The sequence below is a fragment of the Chlorocebus sabaeus genome, chromosome 5, assembly GCF_047675955.1.
Source record: "Chlorocebus sabaeus isolate Y175 chromosome 5, mChlSab1.0.hap1, whole genome shotgun sequence".
Taxonomy (NCBI): domain Eukaryota; kingdom Metazoa; phylum Chordata; class Mammalia; order Primates; family Cercopithecidae; genus Chlorocebus; species Chlorocebus sabaeus.
This window is the reverse complement of record NC_132908.1, coordinates 70332929-70353578: the sequence shown is the minus strand read 5'-3', so window position 1 is coordinate 70353578 and position 20650 is coordinate 70332929. Positions and strand designations below refer to the sequence as shown.

General features: G+C 41.3%; 1 protein-coding gene and 1 pseudogene across 1 annotated transcript in view; one reads left to right on the top strand and one right to left on the bottom strand.

The window, feature by feature from the left end:
* Positions 1-20650, bottom strand: part of HYDIN (HYDIN axonemal central pair apparatus protein) — a 480054-nt gene that overhangs the window by 33501 nt on the left and 425903 nt on the right. The window contains exons 73-79 of the mRNA XM_007993708.3: positions 20280-20418; positions 17911-18076; positions 14663-14810; positions 9392-9599; positions 8669-8890; positions 3168-3337; positions 476-674 (exon numbers count right to left, since the gene is read on the bottom strand). Coding sequence (XP_007991899.3) covers positions 476-674; positions 3168-3337; positions 8669-8890; positions 9392-9599; positions 14663-14810; positions 17911-18076; positions 20280-20418 — 1252 coding nt within the window. The remainder of the gene's footprint in view (positions 1-475; positions 675-3167; positions 3338-8668; positions 8891-9391; positions 9600-14662; positions 14811-17910; positions 18077-20279; positions 20419-20650) is intronic.
* LOC119627773 (U6atac minor spliceosomal RNA) lies at positions 11918-12032 on the top strand (annotated as a pseudogene).

Sequence of the window (20650 nt, the reverse complement as noted above, 5' to 3'; positions counted from 1 at the left end):
TCATCCAGGGATCTGTGGCTGGCTGGAGAATGCTAATCAATGGGGTGTTAAGGAAAGATGTTCCATCACTGAAACACGAGTCTCTGTACATTGCTTAAAAATGTTATCTATTAAACCTGAAAACAAACATGCACTGATGCAGGAGGAAAAGGATATACTTGGGGTAGTGAGTCAGAAAGTCTCAAATTTCTCCAAGAAAAAGAATATTTCTCTAGTGTCTGTGATTACCTGTATCCTTTGATACAGTAAAGTATGGTATTGAATAAGATCTATGATTCAGTGAGTCTGATCTGACAATTTGCCCCTTTGTGTTATTAGGAACATCATCTCAGTGGGACTGGCTGACCTCCAACAGAGCAGCCTGGGGCAGAGAAGCAGAGGGGCTGGAGTGGGGAAGGGGTTCTGGGGGGCAAAGAAGGTTGAGAAGGGTACAAAGGAGGGTGCCACACCTGAAGGCCTCCCGACTGTCCGTTACCTTCATTTCAGTACCCTTCCCTTTGATTTCGACCGTTTGTTGTGAGAGCCCATTGATTTCAAAGGGGATGAGTTCTTGATAGTTGATACTTTCTCGAGGATAAAAAGTTATCGGAATCTCCAGTGTGTTTCCTGGCTTTACCACATCAACACGGCAGTTCACCTCGAGATGAGTGGTGTTGGTGTACAGACAATCTATGCTGCAGAAAATCAAGAGGAAGAGGCGTAAGCTCCAAGAAGTCTGACCCAGAGAGGCAGATGCCGTCTCCTCGTCTCTTTGGGCTGGACACTAATGGGTTTCCTGCCCTGCTGTCCTAGGTCACATAAGTCATTTAAGAGCTGGAAGGGAGGTCAGCAATGACCCAGCTCACACTCTCTTAGGCACAACCAAGTTGCTCCAAGTCACATCCTGAGACTTTGGCTGAACTGGGTTTCAAACTCAAGGCTCATCACCCTTTGCCCAATATTCTCCACTCTAACGATTCTCTATTTCTTTCTTTCTTTCTTTCCTTTTTTCTTTTTGGAGACAGAGTCTCACTCTGTCACCCAGGCTGGAGTGCAGTGGCATGATCTCAACTCACTGCAACCTCCACCTCCCAGGTTCAAACGATTCTCCTGCCTCAGCCTCCTGAGTATCTGGGATTATAGGTGTGTGCCACTGTGCCCAACTAATTTTTGTATTTTTAGTAGAGACGGGGTTTCACCATGTTGGCCAGGCTGGTCTTGAACTTCTGACCTCAGGTGATCTGCCCACCTTGGCCTCCCAAAGTGCTGGGATTACAGGTGTGAGCCACTGCACCCAGCCTGATTCTTGATTTCTTGATAATGCATCTCATGGTTTTATACATGATGGTTTTGTACACTCTCATAAGAAGGAAGTGCTTCCAGAAGTAACTGGGTGACAAAGCACAGTAGGGAGGAGTGTATGTTCTAGAGTCGGGCAGAGAGGAGTCTGGATCCAGGCTCTATCACTAATTACCCAAACGATCTCAGAAGAGTTATGTGGCCCACATGGGTCTCTGTTTTCTTATCTGTAAAATGGGGGTAGTGATAACTATTTCTTAGGGCTATTGTGAGGATTAAATGAGATAAAGTGACTGAAACAGTCATTAAATAGGGTGCAGAGGAAATATTCCATAAAGTGACCTATTATTATTATGACTCATTGTTCAACTAGAAGGGGTCTTAAAAGATCATGTCCACCCTGCTCCACACGTGGGTAGGAAGGCACTAGGCCTCTCCATTACAACCTCTCCTTGTCTGCCTTACAGTCTGTAGAGAAGGAGTCTAGCTAGGCCAACATATAGAGCTCAATACCTTAAGCAAAGTAAGACTGAGATTACATTAAACATGCAAGAAGGAGTATAGATAGATAAGATTTAAAATTAGTATTTCAAATTACATGACATACTTATGATTTAATATTCAGGGTACTAATAATAACAACAGCAGCAGCAGTGACTAACGATAATTGGGCATTTCTTATGTTCCAGGCAGTGTTCTAAGCACTGTTCCTAGGTGAACTAATTTCATCAACCTAATAGTCTTATACAGACGGTATTATTATTATTATTTTTTTGAGACGGAGTCTCGCTGTGTCGCCCAGGCTGGAGTGCAGTGGCATGATCTTGGCTCACTGCAAGCTCCGCCTCCTGGGTTCACGCCATTCTCCTGCCTCAGCCTCCTGAGTAGCTGGGACTACAGGCGCCCGCCACCATGCCCAGCTAATTTTTTGTATTTTTAGTAGAGACGGGGTTTCACTGTGTTAGCTAGGATGGTCTCAGTCTCCTGACCTCGTGATCCGTCCGCCTTGGCCTCCCAAAGTGCTGGGATGACAGGCATGAGCCACTGCACCCGGTCATAGACAGTATTATTATGACTACCACTTCAGGCAAGTAGACAGAGGCACAGAGAGTTTTAAAAATTTGCCCAAGATCACACAACTAGGGAAGAGTTAAAATTTGAACTTAGATCTGTGCTATCTAATATGGTGGCCACTAGACACTTGTGGTTATTAAAATTAACATTAATTAAAATAAAATAAAAAATCAGTTCTTTAGTTCTGCTAGCCACATTTTAAGTGCTCTGAAGCCACATTCAGCTATAGGCCACCATATTCGACAATGCAATAATACAACATTTTCATCATTATGGAAATTCTCTAAAGTACTGATAGACAGATTTGAGTAAACACAGGTCTTTGGGCCAGCTCTTGGAGATTCTATCTCATTAGGTCTTGAACAGGGCCCAGAACCTTGGACTAGAACATCCCACACAGGGATGGTGCCGAGAGGCTGGATTTGAATCAGAAAGCTTAGGCTCAGTACAGGTCTGTTATTTACTGCAAAGCCACTGGCCAGAGAAATTTACCTTTTAACTCTTCAAACCTCAGTTTCCAAGTCTATCACATGAGAAAATAAATGGAAGTCATAAAAGCTCTCATTAGGTCATTTGGAATTGCTCTACGTACTTCACAAAGAGGATTTTTATTTAGCAGGGTAGCTCATGGCTATCCAAGTATTAGTGTTACTTGTGGGGACAGGGACCCAGGATTCATAGCCACTTATGTTTGACTCTTTCACATAATCATTTTTTTTTTTTTTTTTTGTCTTGGCAGGGCTTCACCTGTGTGGAGTCTGTAGGGCCCACAAGCAGCTGCAGAATCATCTGGAGGCTCTGGGAAGCCTGCTTACCTCATAGGTGTTTCTTCCTTGTTGGTAATTACCAGGGTTTGTTTGTATGGGGGCATCCCAGCTTGATAGATAAAGCAGGTCCCAAAGTTGTAGCTGGTGAAGGAGAAATGGATAGCCGGGCTCACAGCACAGCCTGAAATGCTGCACACAAATGTTGGACCATGGCTGATCTGTGGGGAGGAAATGGCAGGGGGATCATAATTAGAAGAAGTAGGAGGTGAGGGCTCTTAAGTCCTCAGGTTAAGCTGGAAAGCAGTTGGTGCTTTAACAAATACAGGTCTCAGGGTGCCATTCAGAGATTCTGATTTAGTAGGTTAGAAGTTTGTGTATTGAAGAAAAGTTCCTCTGTAATCAGGTCCTACATTGCCTCCCACTTTGCTCTTGCAGCAGTGATTCAGCTTGAAGGTCCAGGGGCATACCAGGCACTGCTAGTTACTACCAACATCCACTCCCCATGGCTTCCTTCCTAGCAGGACTCTGGGATGCCAATGTGCCTAGGTGCAAATGCTTCATTTTACACCTTCCTTTAAAGCTCAGGATGGCCATCAGACATAGTTCCAGTCATTGAGATGTAAACAGAAGAGGACAAGAGGGTGTTCTATCTTGAATAAAGAGGCAAAGCCTTGCTGGGGAAGTTCTTTGCCTTCACGCTCTTCCCCTTTCTTTTCACTCTGGAACGCACACATAGGACGTCAGGTAAAATGGTCATCTTGTGACCAGGAGATGACAAGAAGGAGAACAAGGCTAATATGCCAAGGACAAAAGAGTGGAAAGATGGAAAGAGCACAGGTCATCATCTGGACTCTCAATCACAAGGTAATATGTGACTCATTGGTACATGAACTTAATTTGCTCTTCACAAACTCCTTACAATGTGAATTTTCACAAATTGATAATTGATTCCAAATAAATTATCTATTATTCATTCTAAGCATCATTAGAATAAACATTATTAGAATAAACATTCATTTTAAACATTATTAGAATAAGTCAGCAGTCATTGGTACAAGCTATCATAAACAACTTTATAAATTTAAAAACATTTTCTTATTCAAAGCTTTTATTTTTTTTTTCTTTTCTTTCAACTTTTAAGTTCAGGGGTACGTGTGCAGGATATGCAGGTTTGTTACATAGGTAAATGTCCAAGGCTTTTAAAGTGTTTACATTTTGTGGCTGATTCAATGAAAAGGATGTAAATTTATCACCTTCAACTCTTCTGCCAACCAGAGTAGAAAGATCTTGTAACATGTTATATTTCTGTTTGCTCCAAGAAATGTAAGTTCTGAAAAAGTTCTCAAAAGGAATAGGTCCCTTCTGAAGTCACAAACTGGGCTTTTCTCAGAGAAGATGGCTGTGACTTTGCTGCTGAGTTCCAGTGGAGCTTCCTGAACTCTCAATGGCCAGTGACACACCTTGGAATTTTTCATGGCTTGAACGTTTGTCTCCTCCAAAACTCATGCTGAAATTTAGTTGCCATTGTGATGGTATTGGGAAGTGGGACCTTTAAGAAGTGATTGGTCATGAGGGCTCGCCCTCATGAATGGACTTCTGCCATCACCGTAGGAGTGGGTTTGCTATGGCAGGAATAAGTTCACTCCTTCTTGCTCTCTCTCTCTCTTCCTCTCTCTCTCTTCCTCCTGCCCTACCCCCGAACTTTCTTCCCCCAACCATTGCCCTTTCATCATGTGATGCCATCTGCCACGTTACGATGCAGCCATAAGGCCCTCACCAGATGCTGGCAACTTGATATTGGACTTCCCAGGGTCCAGAACCGTGAGCCTAAACATTTCTATTCATCATAAATTACCCAGTCTCAGGTATTCTGTTATAGAAGCACAAAACAGATGAAGACAGGTTCTAGTGGTTTTACCCCCATCTTTCTATCAATCACCTTCTTCCTGAGGATTTGATAAGGATGATGTGTTAGGCTGGGCATCCCAAATTTCTTTCCATTGTGGTTGAAGAACATACTTTGCATGATTTCAATCCTTTTAATTTTTTGAGGTATGTTTTATGATCTAATATCTGGCCAATCCTGGACAATGTTCCAAGTTCACTTGAAAAGAATGTCTATTCTCCTGTTGTTAGATGAAATGTTCTGTATATGTCTGGTAGGCCTAGAGCTTTCATAGTGCTGTTCAAGTCGTCTTATTTCCTTGCTGACCTTCTGTCTAGTTATATCCATTGTTTAAAACTAGGTATTGAAATCTCCAACTATGATTGTTGAATTGTTTATTTCTTCCTTCAATTCTGTCTGTTTTGTTTCATGTATTTTGGGACTCTGTTGTTACTTGCATGTTTATAATTGCTATGATTTCTTGATGGAGTGATCCTTTTATCATTATAAAATTATTTATCTCTAGGAATAATTTTTGATCATTATAAAATGTCTTTATTTATCTCTAAGAATAGTTTTTGTCTGTAAGTCTATTTTGTTTGACATTGGCATAGGTACTCTAGCTCTTGTTGGTTATTTAAATAAAGGATATTTATTTTTCTATCCTTTTACTTTAAATCTATTTGTGTCTTTGAATCCAAAGTGAGTCTTTTATAGACAGCACATAGTTGGATCATGATTTTTCCCATTATTCTGCCAATTTTTATCTTTTTATTGAAGAGTTTAACTCATTTAAATTTAATGTAATTACTGACAAGGTAAAATTTATGTCTTTTTTCTATTTGCTTTCTATATATCTTATATCTTTTTTAAAAAATTACTAGCCAATTATGTCTTTTTTATTCTTCTATTCCTCCATTACTGCCTTCTTTTGTGTTAAATAGATATTTTCTAGTGTACCATTTAAGTTCCCTTGTCATTTGTTTTACTATATTCTTTTGAGTTGTCGTATTAGTCGTTGCAAGGAAGATTACAATTAACATCTACATTTATAACAATCTAGTTTGAGTTAATAACAACTTAATTTCAATAATAGGCAAAACTTTGCTCTTATATAGATCTGTTACTTCCTCTTTCTTTGTGCTATTACCACACAAATTGCATCTTTACATTAGGCCCACTAATACAGATTTATAGTTATTGCTATATGCAATTGTCTTTTAAATCAGAAAGAAAAAGTTATAAATAAAAAATACATTTATACTGATTTTATATAATCTATGCAGTTACCTTTACTGATGCTCTATATTTCTTCATGTAAATTTGAGTTATCCTTTAGTGTCTTTTCATTTCAGTCTGAAGGATTCCCTTTATTATTTCTTATAGGCCAGTCTGCTAGTGATGAATTCTTTCAGATTTTATTTATCTGAGAGTGTCCTGGTTTAGTTCCCCCAAATTGGCAGAATAATGGGAACTATTTAGAAATAGTTTTACTAGATATAAAATTCTTTGTTGATAATTTTTTTTCTTTCAGCACATTGAATATGTCATCACACTGTCTTCAGGCCTCCAAAGTTTCTAATGAGAAACCAGCTGTTAATCCTTCTGCCTTCCAGATGATCTGTCTTTGTCTTTCAACAGTTTGGTAATGATGTGTCTAGGTATGGATTTTTTGGAGTTTATCCTGCTTGGAATTTATTGAACTTTCAGGATATTTAATTGATTTCATTAAATTTGGGAAGTTTTAGGGTGTTATTTATTGACATAGTCTTTCTCTTATTTTCTCTCTTCTCTCCTTCTGAGATTCCCATTACATGTATATTGCTATGCTTGATAATCTCTTATGGGACTCTGAATTTCTGTTCATTTTTCTTCATTCTTTTTTCTTTTTGTTCTTCACATTGGATAATCTCAATTGCTCCATCTTCAAGTTTGCTGATTTTTTCTTTTTCTTTTCAACAATTTTATCCCATCTGCCACAGCTGATTCTTTCTTTTGCCATAAGAAATCTGCTATTGAGCTCCTGTTGCGAATTTTTCATTTCAGCTATTATGTTTTTCAACTCCAAAATGTATATTTTTATAATTTCTATATCTTTATTGATATTCTCTATTTGGTGAGACATTGTTCTCATACTTTGCTTTAGTTATCTATACATGGTGTCCTATAGTTCTTTGAACATATTTTAAGTAGATGATTTCAAGTATTTGTCTATTAAGTCCAACATCTGGGCTCACTCAGAGATAATTTTTTTGCTTTTTTGCTTTTTTCCCTGTATATGAGTTATATTTTCTTATTTCTTTTCATGGCTCATATTTTTTTAGTTGGAAACTGGAGGTTTAAAAAAATAAATGTGGCAACTCTGAAAATCAGATCACCCCTCCCCCAGGGTTGGTTACTGTTGTAACTCTTAGTTTGTTTAGTAACTTTTTCAGTAAAGTCTATATTCTTACTTATGCATGGCCAATAAAGTTTCTGCTCAGTTAGTTTAGTGGTCAGCTTATGATTGAACAGAGATTTCCTTAAATGCCTGGAACCATTTCCTTAAATGCCTGGAACAGCTTTTGCTGAGGGGCTGTGTGTGGCAGGACATGCCTTTGACACTCAGGCAGGCAGTTGCCAACTCTGCTTTATCTTTCCCGGGACCTAAAGGTTAGTCAGAGGTAAGAGCTTAGGGCCTTCTCAGGTCTCTCCTGAGCAGTAACACAGCCTGGAGGTACACACATCTTATACATGCGTGGCTGTCTAGATTCCAGGGAATATGCTGAAGCTTTTCAGAGCCCCCCATGAATATCTTCTTCCCAGCCTCTCCTTTTAAATTTTTCAATGAACTTCTTGTTTACCCCTAAGGTCAATGCTCCCTCAGTCAGCTGTGGTATTAACCAATTACAACTGATTGTTTTTGAGCAAGCCTGGAGTCAGGTCAAATAAAAGCTATCCCTGTGAGTGGGGTTTCCATGGAACTTCTAGACAGGTCAAATAGTGACAATTCTTTTAGAATGGCCACTTTTGGGGAGTTCCAATCTGTTCTACCTCCTCCAGGATCTGATTGACTGCTGACTTTCACTTTGATTGCCAAATTGTTGGTTTTCAAGGTCACTGCAGAGCTGGGATGAGGGAGGAGGGAGAGAATAGGGCAAATCAAAATACCACAAAACTCTCTGTCTTTATGGGTATTCAGCCATTTTTCTTGAGTAAGTACTCCTAGAATTGTTGAAAGCCTATCATTAATTTTCAGAGTTCTGAAAAAGTTGACTTCGAAAATTTTTTCCAGTGGTCTCATTGCTGTTGAAGAGCAGCATTTTGGATGTCCTTCTCTGCCATTCCTGATGCCATCACCATTCTTTGTTTTTTTTCCTTTTCATTCAATAATTCATCTTAGAAAATGTTGTACACATTCTTTTCCTGCCCCGCCTATCACTAATATTTATTTTAATGGGTGAATGTATTGCAATATAATTGCTTTTCAATCCACACTTACTCCCCAGCCACCTAACCACTGATGAAGGCTTTGTACTAGACATTATGAGGCTGTGTCCAACACAGCTACCCTCTAGGAGCTTCTGGGCACATGGAGAAGATAAAGAACACACAGGAGAATTAACCTGCCAAGGCAGCATGCTGAGAGTACTTTTGGAGTTTGGACAATGTTAAATGGACTCACCTTGATTCTGAGTTCCAGGTCTGTCAAGACACACTTGTTTAATGGTTGAAAAGACAGGGTGGCATGTACACTCTGCCCTACATCCACAGTGCTGTTGATGGGTGAAAATTCCAAGTACTGCAGCAAGGCTTTGGAGCCACACAGCTCTGCCTGGAAGCTGAAGGTGAACTTTCCAGTGTTGATAAAGTTGAATTCACACTGGACACATTCATTTAACTCCACCTAGGAGACAGAGAACAGAGCAGGGAATGCAAACCATAGTTCCTTTGTCTGGGGTCAGCATTTGTAACATGTTGATGAAAAATATCCTTTGGGAAATAAGGATGGCAGATGACGATGGTGATTTGACTATCTTTAGCTTAATGGAGTCAGATATTCTAGCAAGAGCTACTAAGTGTTGGGGTTCTCTCAATATCTCATAGAGAAAGTGGCAATTTAGTTCTTAGACCTTTGTTGGTAGTCAAATACAGCTAGTTCCTGTATGTTTAACACAAGCACTATTTCCCCTCCCCACCATCTCTCCACCCCCCTGAAAATAAAGTTAGAAAAGCATTCACATCATATCTACATACATTCTGGGGATAGAGTTGCTCTTGGAGTGTTTCTGTTTTCCTGATCTCTCTGGCATTTGAAGCAGAAAGACTCAGCTCATATTCATTTTTACTACTTTCCCCAGTCAGAATGGAAGCTGAGATAGATAGCAAGGTTTTCTTACACCTTTACCTCATAGAAGTTGACAATGTTAGTCTGGTTGGGAGTCAGCAGAGTGATGGAGCCTGTCCTGTCCTTGCACTTTATCTCTGCATTCATAGTGTAGCCCTCGGCCTTGACATTTAATGTCAGAGGGTGGACTTTCTTTTTCACATTGCAGATCAAATTAAAGTTTACATCTCCTTCCTGCTTTGGTGTGAAGAAAATATCAATTGGGAACCTGGTTGGGGAACAAAACAGCAGATTACCTGACTAGGCCAATTTGTTAAAACCTTAAAAAATATGAATCTACTGAATTAGCAGATTCATTATGAGGAAAAGGAAACATAACTCGAAATTATGATGAGATTTTAAGATTTGTGGCTATAGTTATTGATTTATTTTTTTTTTTGAGACGGAGTCTTGCTTTGTAGCCCGGGCTGGAGTGCAGTGGCCAGATCTCAGCTCACTGCAAGCTCCGCCTCCCGGGTTTACGCCATTCTCCTGCCTCAGCCTCCGGAGTAGCTGGGACTACAGGCGCCCGCCACCTTGCCCGGCTAGTTTTTTTTTTTTTGTATTTTTAGTAGAGACGGGGTTTCACCGTATTAGCCAGGATGGTCTCGATCTCCTGACCTCGTGATCCGCCCGCCTCGGCCTCCCAAAGTGCTGGGATTACAGGCTTGAGCCACCGCGCCCGGCCAAAAAAACAGCATGGTATTAGCATAAAAACACTCACACAAACCAATGGAAAAAGATAGAGATCCTAGAAATAAAGCTACACACCTACAATCATCTGATCTTTGAAAAAGTCAACAAAAATAAGCAACGAGGAAAGGATTCCCTGTTCAATAAATGATGCTGGGATAGCTGGCTAGCCATAAGCCAGAAGAATAAAATAGGACCCTTATTTTTCACTATATACAAATATTAACTCAAGATGGATCAAAGATTTAGATGTAAGACCTCAAACTGTAAGAATACTAGAAGAAAACCTAGGAAACACCATTGTAGACATCAGCCTTGGGAAAGAATTTATGACTGAGTCTTCAAAAGCACTTGCAATAAAAACAAAAATTGACAAGTGGGACCCAATTAATCCCACAAAAAAAAAAAAAAAAAAAAAAGAAAGGAAGAAAGTTTCTGCATAGAAAAAGAAACCATAAACAGAGAAAAAAAATGCAACCTACAGAATGGGAGGAATTATTCGGAAACTATGCATCTGACACAGGTCTAACATCCACAGTCTCTAAAGAACTTAAACAATTGAACAAGCAAAAAACAAGTAACCCCATTAAAAAATGGGCAAAAGACATGAATAGACACTTCTCAAAAGGAAACAGAAAAGTGGCCAACAAACATATAAAGAAATGCTTCACATTACTAATCATCAGAGAAATGCAAGTCAAAACCACAATGAGATAACATCTCATACCAGTCAGAATGGCTACGATTAAGAAGTAAAAAACAACAGATCCTGGCAAGGCTGCAGAAAAGGGAATGCTTATACACTATTGGTGGGAATTTAAAATCTTTCTGCCACTGTGGAAAGCAGTTTGGAGATTTCTCTAAGAACTTAAAACAGAACTATCATTCAACACAGCAATCTCATTACAAAAAACAAAACAAAACCAAAAAACCAAAAAACGCAAAGTCATTCTACCAAAAAGACACATGCACTCTCATGGTCATTGCAGCACTATTCACAATAGCAAAGACATGGACTCAATCTAGCCCATCAACTGTCAAGTGGATAAAGAAAATGTGGTACATATACACCGTAGAATACTACACAGCCACAAAAAGAATGAGGTCATTCTTTGCTGCAACATGGACGCAGCTGGAGGCCATTATCCTAAGCAAATTAACATAGGAACAGAAAACCAAATACCTCATGTTCTTATTTATAAGTTGGAGGTAAACATCAGGTATGCATGGATATAAAGACGGCAACAATAAAAGCTGGGGATTATTAGGGGGAGGGGAGGAAGGGAGGCAAGAGTTGAAAAACTAATGATTGGGTACTAAGCTCAGTACCTGGGTGATGGGACCATGTGTGCCCCAAACCTATACAGTAAATCCAGTAGAAAACCTGTATACATACCCCTTGAATCTAAAATAAAAGTTGAAAAAAACCCACAAAGCTTTGACTGAAGTCTCATACCTTATAAGTTAATAAAATAGGGGTTACAACCTGAAATTTAAAGCCATGCAATTTATGGAAAAAATAATGGAAGGACATTTTCTGAATCTAGGGCTATTCAGAGATACAGAACAAACACTAAAAGGACAGTCCATAAAAGGACAAATAGATAATTTGGACTTCATCAAGAATAAAAGGTTTTGCTTTGTGAATGACCTTGTTAAGAAGAGGAAAAGACAAACTACAGATTGGGAGAAAATATTTGCAGACCATGTATCTGCCAAGGGAGCACTACCTAAACACGTAAAGAACTCTCAAAACTCAACAATAAAAAACAAATAGGCTGAGCAGGAAACTGGCAAGAGACATGAGGAGACATTTCACTGAGGAGGATCCATAGAAGGAAAATAAGCACATATGTGTTATATGAAAGGAGAGAAGGTTAGTACTCCCCTTGACAATGATGGATGAGGCCCTCAGGCCTGACAACAGGCATATGGAAAATAAGCACATGTAAAGATGCCCAACATTATTAGTCATTAGGAAATACTAATTGAAACTACAATGAGATATCACTACACACCTATTAGGAAAGCTAAAATAAAAAATTGTTGGCCGGGCGCGGTGGCTCAAGCCTATAATCCCAGCACTTTGGGAGGCCGAGACGGGCGGATCACGAGGTCAGGAGATCAAGACCATCCTGGCTAACACAGTGAAACCCCGTCTCTACTAAAAATACAAAAAACTAGCCGGGCGAGGTGGTGGGCGCCTGTAGTCCCAGCTACTCCGGAGGCTGAGGCAGGAGAATGGCGTAAACCCGGGAGGCGGAGCTTGCAGTGAGCTGAGACCCGGCCACTGCAGTCCAGCCCGGGATACAGAGCAAGACTCCGTCTCAAAAAAAAAAAAAAAAAAAAAAAAAAAAAAAAAAAATTGTTGCCGGGTGTGGTGGCTCATTCCTGTAATCCCAGCACTTTAGGAAGCCAAGGCGGGTGGATCACTTGAGGTCAGGAGCTTGAGTCCAGCCTGGCTATCATGATGAAACCCCGTCTCTACTAAAAATACAAAAAAAATTAGCTGGCCATGGTGGTGCGTGCCTATAGTCCTAGCTACTTGGGAGGCTGAGGCAAGATAATTGCTTGAACCTGGGAGGTGGGGGTTGCAGTGAGCCAAGATCACACCACGGCACTCCAGCCTGGGCAACAGAGCGAGACACTATCTAAAAATAATAACAAAAAAATTGTGACAACACCAAATTTTGGTGATGTTGTAGAGACTCTAGAACATTCAGAGATAGCTGGTGGAATGTAAAATGGTTCAGACAGACTGTAAAGCATTTTGGCAGTTTTTTCTTTTCTTTTCTTTTTTTTCTGGAAACATGCCTTTATCATATGTCCATTAATTGCACTCTTGCTCATTTTCCCCAGTGACATGAAGACACACAAAAATCTGTACATGAAAGTTTATAGAAGCTTTATTCATAACAGCCCAAACTGGGAACAATCCAGATGTCCTCCAGTGGGTGAATAGTTAAACTAACTGTGGTGCATCCCTACTATGGAATGGTAGTCACAAAAATGAAGAAACTCTCAAAACTACCTAGATGTATGTCCAGAGAATTATGAGTGAAAAAAGCCAATCACAAAAGGAATGTATGTGTCTGTGAATACAACATTCCTGAAATGAAAAAATGATAGACATAGAGGAAAGTATTGGATTCCAGAGGGTGAGGAGGTGTTGCTTGGGGGAAGGGAAAGGGGTGTGGCAACAAAAGGGTCACACGAGGAATCCTCGTGGTGAGGGATCTGTTCTGTGTCTTGACTCTGTCAATGTCAATACTAGGTTGTGATATTTTACTGAAGCTTTGCAAGATGTCACCCTTGGAAGAAATTTGGTAAACAGTACGGAGATATCTTTGTATTATTTTTCTTTTTTTCTTTCTTTCTTTTTTTTTTGAGACAAAGTCTTGCTCTGGAGTGCAGTGAGGTAATCTTGGCTCACTGCAACCTCTGCCTCCCAGGTTCAAGCGATTCTCCTGCCTCAGCCTCCAGAGTAGCTGGGATTACAGGCGTGGGCCACCACGCCCAGCTAATGTTTGTATTTTTAGTAGACATGGGGTTTCACCATGTTGGCCAGGCTGGTCTCGAACTCCGGACCTCAGGTGATCCATCTACCTTGGCCTCCCAAAGTGCTGGGATTACAGGTATAAGCCACTGCGCCCGGCAGTCTTTGTATTATTTCTTACAACTACATGTGAATTTACAATTATTTCAAATTTTTAATTGTATTATTTTTTGAGACAGAGTCTCACTCCATTGCCCAGGCTGGAGTGCAGTGGTGCAATCTCAGCTCACTGCAACCTGTATCTCCTGGGTTCAAGTGATTCTCATGCCTCAGCTTCCCAAGTAGCTGGGATTACAGGTGTGTGCCACCACACCTGGCTAATTATTGTATTTGTTTATTTATTTTTTGAGAGGGAGTTTCGCTCTTGTCACCCTGGCCAGAGTGCAGTGGCGCAATCTTAGCTCATTGCAACCTATGACTCCCGGGTTCAAGCAATTCTCCTGCCTCAGTCTCTAGAGTAGCTGGGATTACAGGCACCCACCAACACGCCTGGCTAATTTTGGTATTTTTAGTAGAGACGGGGTTTTACCATGTTGGCCAGGCTGGTCTGGAACTCCTGACCTCAAATAATCCACCTGCCTCAGCCTTAATTATTGTATTTTTAATAGAAATGGGGTTTTGCCATGTTGGCCAGGCTGGTCTCAAACTCCTAACCTCAAGTGATTCATCTGCCTCAGCCTCCCAAAGTGCTGGGATTATAGGCATAAGCCACCACGCCTGGCCTGAAAATTAAAAGTTTAATTGAAAAAGAGATTTGCCAGGCAAGCCTGAATATTGTACTGTAGATTCACATATACAGTGAATATAGCAAGGAAAAGAATACAAAGAGAAAATATTGAGATAAAGGGCTTAGAATTCTCAATGCTCCATATTCATCAGGAAAACAGATATCAGGGAGTAAGTAGGATGGAGATGGAATTGTTATGATCTAATCTTAGCGTTGAAAGCAATCATATAAACGGGGCACTGTAAGCACTGGCAGACTTGGGGACCTGGACATGTTGGGAGGATGCAAACAAAATGAGACCTTCATTTTTGTTTACCTGGACAGTGGTGGGATCCAGCCTTCCATGGGACATACAAGCAGGCTGTTGTTGAAACCTTCAGAATAGCGGGAGTTGTCCTGGAAGGAAAAATCGAACCCCTGCTCCTCCTTGTTGATGATCTGCACAGTCTCCCTGGCTTCTCTGCCTGAGGAGGAAACACCAGCCCTCAGTGGGGGCCTCCTGACTGCCTGCTGGAGTCTCTCAGCAGACACCGCTCCACAGGCAAGACATTTAGAAGACATTCCCCAACCTCTTCTGCCTTTGTCTACCTCACTTCTTTCCTTTTCCTCTACAAGTCACCTTCCTCCTTTCGGGGATTCCACGTCTTTCTTCATCAGCTGCCTGCTTCTGCTGAGTGGCTCCTCTGCCCTGGTCACAGCTCTCTTGGGATTCTGGTGACACAGTTTTCTTCCCTTGCTCCTTTAGACCCAATAATTGTAATGCCTTCCTGAATTTGTTAATGGGGGCTTCACTCTCCTTGGCTGACCCCCTTAATTGCCCATGTATCTGTAAATAATCCTTGCATCCAATTCTTTGAAAATAGACCTTGGGTATTGGCATGAGTTTCCTGCCCAGGGCTCTGACTAATACATATTCTCTCACTATCATCTTTTGCTTTCCTCTTGGCTATTATTAGCACATTTATTTTCCCATATAAACTTTAGAATCATTTTATCCAGTTCTCTCCCCTTCCAATTCTTTTGGGTTTTGGTTAACAGATTTAGCAAGTAATTTTTTAGTATAAATACGTCCTGTGCAATATTTGGACATACTCAAAATTATTGTTATTTGAAATTAAAATTTAACTATGCATCCTGTATTTTATCTGGCAACCCTAGTTGGGATTCTAATTGGAACTTGATTAAATTTGCATTTAATTTTAGGAGAACTAACAAATGATCAGATCTCGTTTGGGGCGGATTTTAATCAGATATGCTAGTTTCCTTCATGTAGGTCTTTTCTTGTGTGTGTCTTGTTACATTTATCCTTAGCTATTTTATAGGTTTTGCCAGTATTAAGTGGATGTTTTCTTTGGTTTTCTGTTTCTAGGTGCTAGTACTAAAAAAGAAGTCACTATTTTTGCAAATTTGTCTTGCATCCACCCACCTTACCAAATTATTCTGTTGAGTCTAGTAGTTTGTTTTGCTTTTTCTCTAGTCTCTTGTGGTTTTATGTGTATAAAATAATCAGCAAAAGCAAAACAAGATGATTTTCTCCCTTTTTCCCCAATGTTTATGCGAATTATTTTCTTGTTTTGTCATATTTGCTAAAGTCTCTAAGCAAGTGTTCAATAATAATGGTGATAATGAACACCCTTACCTAATTCCTAATTTTAATTGAAGCAGTTTTAGTCATTTATTACAGGATCACATCTGCCTCTTGATTTTGGTTAATCTTTTTTTCCATCAATGTCCATTTTGCTATTAGAGTTTTTGTTGGGAATGTCTGCTAAATTTTGGCAATGCCTTTTCAGTGTATATTAGTATGATAACATGGTTGTTCCTCTTTAATCTGTTGATGTAATGATTATATTCAAATGTACCACTGTTGAATTCCTGGATTAAACTCTGTCTTACAGTTGTTATATTTATGCTACATTGCTTATTTGTTCAAAATCTTAATAAATGCCATAATTCCCCCTCCCACCTACTTATGTGTATCAGTAAAATATACATTCAGCTGTTAACACTGCTTTCCTTTGGGGTTGAAAGAGAAAGATGAGATAGGATGAATGTAGAGAGATTAAACTTTTTCTTATGCAACACCACATTGGTGTATTTACTATAAAAATATTATTTTATAAATAAAAATCTAACGTATTATTATTATTATTATTACTATTTTTTTTTGAGATGGAATCTTGCTCTGTCGCCCAGGCTGGGGTGCAGTGGCGGGATCTCAGCTTACTGCAAGCTCCGCCTCCCAGGTTTACACCATTCTCCTGCCTCAGCCTCCCGAGTAGCTGGGACTACAGGTGCCTGCCACCTCGCCCGGCTAGTATTTTTTTTGTATTTTTTAGTAGAGACGGAGTTTCATTTTGTTAGCCAGGATGGTCTCGATCTCCTGACCTCGTGATCCGTCCGTCTCGGCCTCCCAAAGTGCTGAGATTACAGGCTTGAGCCACCGCGCCCGGCCAAATCTAACATATTATTAAAAAATACTCTGGCGGCCGGGCGCGGTGGCTCAAGCCTGTAATCCCAGCACTTTGGGAGGCCGAGGCGGGCGGATCACGAGGTCAGGAGATCGAGACCATCCTGGCTAACAGGGTGAAACCCTGTCTCTACTAAAAAAAATACAAAAAACTAGCCGGGCGAGGTGGCAGGTGCCTGTAGTCCCAGCTACTCGGGAGGCTGAGGCAGGAGAATGACTGGAACCCGGGAGGCGGAGCTTGCAGTGAGCTGAGATCCGGCCACTGCACTCCAGCCTGGGCGACAGAGCGAGACTCCGTCTCAAAAAAAAAAAAAAAAAATTCCTCTGGCTTTAGTTATATTTTATACACGGAGCGAAGATGTCACAAGTATGGGAAAGATACATGGGGTTATAAGGGACATGACAATTACTTCCTTTGTTTCTTTCAGGCCTCTGCTTAAATGTCACCTTCCCACTGCCTCCTGACCTTCCTTATTCTCCCTACCCTGCTGTCCTCTTCTCTAAAGCACTTATTACCATCTGACATGGTATAGAGTTTACTTATGTTTCTTTTGGTAGCCTGTTTCTTAGATTACATTCTAGAATGTAAGCATCAGGAGGGTAGGGACTTTGGGCTTTATCCATTAGTGTAATCCCAGTCCACAGAAAAGTACCGAGGCCATTCCACAGACTCAGTGATATTTGTTGAACCAAATAAATGCATGAAAGGATGAGAGAGAAATCTGACCACTGCAGCACAGACCAAGAAGCAGACAGATACCCCCCATAATCTGGGGGCAAATGCAAGAAGGCTGGGCCAACTTGAGGCACTAGAAATAAACAGTCAGCCCATGCTTTAAAGGAATCTGCCAAGTAGGATCTTTAACAAGGCTCCTAAATTTCCTTAAGCTATTAATTGTCGGTTTAAAAGATACTTGGTGGAAATTAGATTGAGAGAGAAATATTTTGTGGCTTTTAAAAAACTGATTGAGACCCTCTGATATGCTTCTGGAAGGAACCAGGAGAGGTTTCTTATGCAAGGCTGTTCCGGGAGCTCTCGATGAGCTTACCCAGATCATGCCAACTCTAAATACACACCAGCAGGGCAGCCTTACCAATGAGGAGAGAGCTGAAGTTGAGGTGTGACTTGTTCAGAGAGATGAGAGGGTCGGTAGTCTTGCCTACCAGCAGGAAAGGGACTGTGATGTTGTGCTCAGGGATTAGGAAGGTCCATGATGATTCAGTGATGCCCAGATGGAAAGGTGTGAACTGGAACACGATCTAAGAAGACAATTTGGAACAGAGTGGTGAGAGACACTTCTCTATGCTTACTCCATGTGTCCCTGGAGACCTGTCAGCATGAAGGTCATGGGGGTTGATATTACCAGGTTATTGCTACCTTTCTATAGTCTATGTAAGGGTATGTAGGTGTGGCTGTACCAGAAACGTCAATGTCTATCTGCCCTGCCCACATGTCCTTCTAAGGGAGTCTCCACCATCCACAGCCTCTGCTGGCTTAGCTGTCGTGTTTTGTGCCAGGTCTTTGGATGGCATGGCTGTACCATAGCTGACTGGACCAAAGAGTTGGTAAGCATCCCAAGGAAAGACAATCCCCAAACTTGTCAATAGCTGGGCACACAGCCAAAGACAATATGATTAGATGGGCCAGCCAGATTTCTCTCTCGGAAGTTTGGAATTAGAAAATGAGTGGCCAGGCCAGCTGGCAGTGGAGCTGATGGTGAAAGGTACCATGCAGGTGAGCTGGGCCATGGCATGCCATAACCAACTTGCTAAGTGATATTACAAAGCAACTAAAGACTCAATCAATCAATCAATCAATCACCAGTGAAGAAACTGGTCAGTGGATAGAGAATGGAGTAGATGGGAAGAGAGAAGCAGGCAGTCCCAGGAGAAAAGTCCAACCTCAAAAGCTGCTCCTGGTTCTCTCTGTCTGTTTTTTGAGCTAACCTGAGTGAGTCTCTTTGCAATCAATCAATCAGGACTGAATGAAAGAATAATGGCATTTGGCCAAAAAAGAACCACACAGGTCAACATGCATGGTCCATACCACTGCCAGAACAATGCAGGCAGGTGCTCTGGAGATGTGTCACCTCAATGATACGACTGTCACTCAAAGACCAGCACGACCTTGGATGATGGATTTTGGAACTTGCCTCTTGGAACTGAGCTCACATTTGAAACATTTCTGGGCTGAAGTGGGGGCCATGATCCAGGTAGGATTGTGTCCATGGTGGGCCCAGCTCCTGGACCTTATCACATTTAACTAGATGGCCTGGGTACTGAAATTATGCAGAGTTCAAAACCAGGTGGAGAGTCTACAAATACGTTTTGTTTGGTTTGGGAATTGTTAAAAAAAAAAAAATTGAACCAGCTACCAGCATATAAAATAGGGAGCTTCACATAGAAATCTGGAATTTTGGCCAGGCATGGTGGCTCACGCTGTAATCCCAGCACTTTGGGAGGCCGAGACGGGCGGATCACGAGGTCAGGAGATCAAGACCATCCTGGTTAACACGGTGAAACCCTGTCTCTACTAAAAATACAAAAGAATTAGCCGGACGTGGTGGTGGGCGCCTGTAGTCCTAGCTACTCAGGAGGCGAAGGCAAGAGAATGGTGTGAACCCGGGAGGCAGAGCTTGCAGTGAGCCAAGATTGCGCCACTGCACTCCAGCCTGGGGGACAGAGTGACACTCTGTCTCAAAAAAAAAAAAAAGAAAAAAGAAATTTGGAATTTTGTCTTTTCCACAGTTTGGGTGAGTTGGCCCCCTTGGCTTCCCTTGTCTGCAAAGTGGTCATCTGCCAGAGAAGCCCTGTGGCCAGTGGTCCTGGTGCCCCATATTACCCACAAATGTCTCCTTGGCCCACTTTATTCATTTGTGTCACTCTCCTGAGGGCACTGGGATTCATAATTTTTGTTTCACAGATTTATGTCTGTCTTCAAGATTCTCTGCAACTGGCTGGACATGGGGCTCACAGACCTGTTTTGGCCAGCAAGTCTGTATTTCTTTGATTCTGCCCCATATCATTTGTGTAAACATTTAGGGCAAAGCCACAGGACATGGCTCCACTCTACTTTGCCCTTTGGCCTAACCAAGTAAAAACACATCAGACTCCTTTTACCATTTTTGGTCCTTTTGACAAAGATAACTTTTTATGCTACTGTATGAGTCCTAGGGTCCCCAGGCATTGATGTCCAGTGACCTTTTGCTGCTTACATATTCTGTTTTAAAAAATTGCAAATATTAGAGCTCTCTGCTTCTCCATGGCTAGCCCAAGAGAGCTCAGGTCTGTCTTGTCATCAGGATTGCCCAGCGCATATGGCGGCCATTCACTAAGTACTTATTGATTGACAGACCCTCAGGCAGTTCTTCCTAATTCCACTTACTGTCTATGGCAGACTTTCTACGCAGCAATGGCTAGAGTGATCTAAGCCTTGGGTTGAGTGGTTCTCATGTGCACATACCTCGGCTTTCTTTTCAGGGTGGATGAAGCCCTTCTCTGTAAGGCATGTGAATGCTGCAGGGTTCTGGAGACTTTCAATTTCTTCAGAGATCCAGGAGAAGGAGTAGGTGCTATTGGTTGGGTTTAGGATTGTAAAGTTCCTGGCCAGGGTGGGGATAATTGACAGAAGAGAGTGGGACAGAAGATTAAGGATTAAGAGATGTTTCTTAGAACCTGGGCCTAACCCAGTCCCCCATCTGGGAAGCAGAACTGTTCAGAGCACTTTGTTACTGTGGAAATGAAAACTCCACTCCTCTAGTGATTCACAGTCAGGGTAGGGTTCTGGACTTTGGAATAACAGTGCTGCCAAGGGCACAACTGTGCCAATGACCC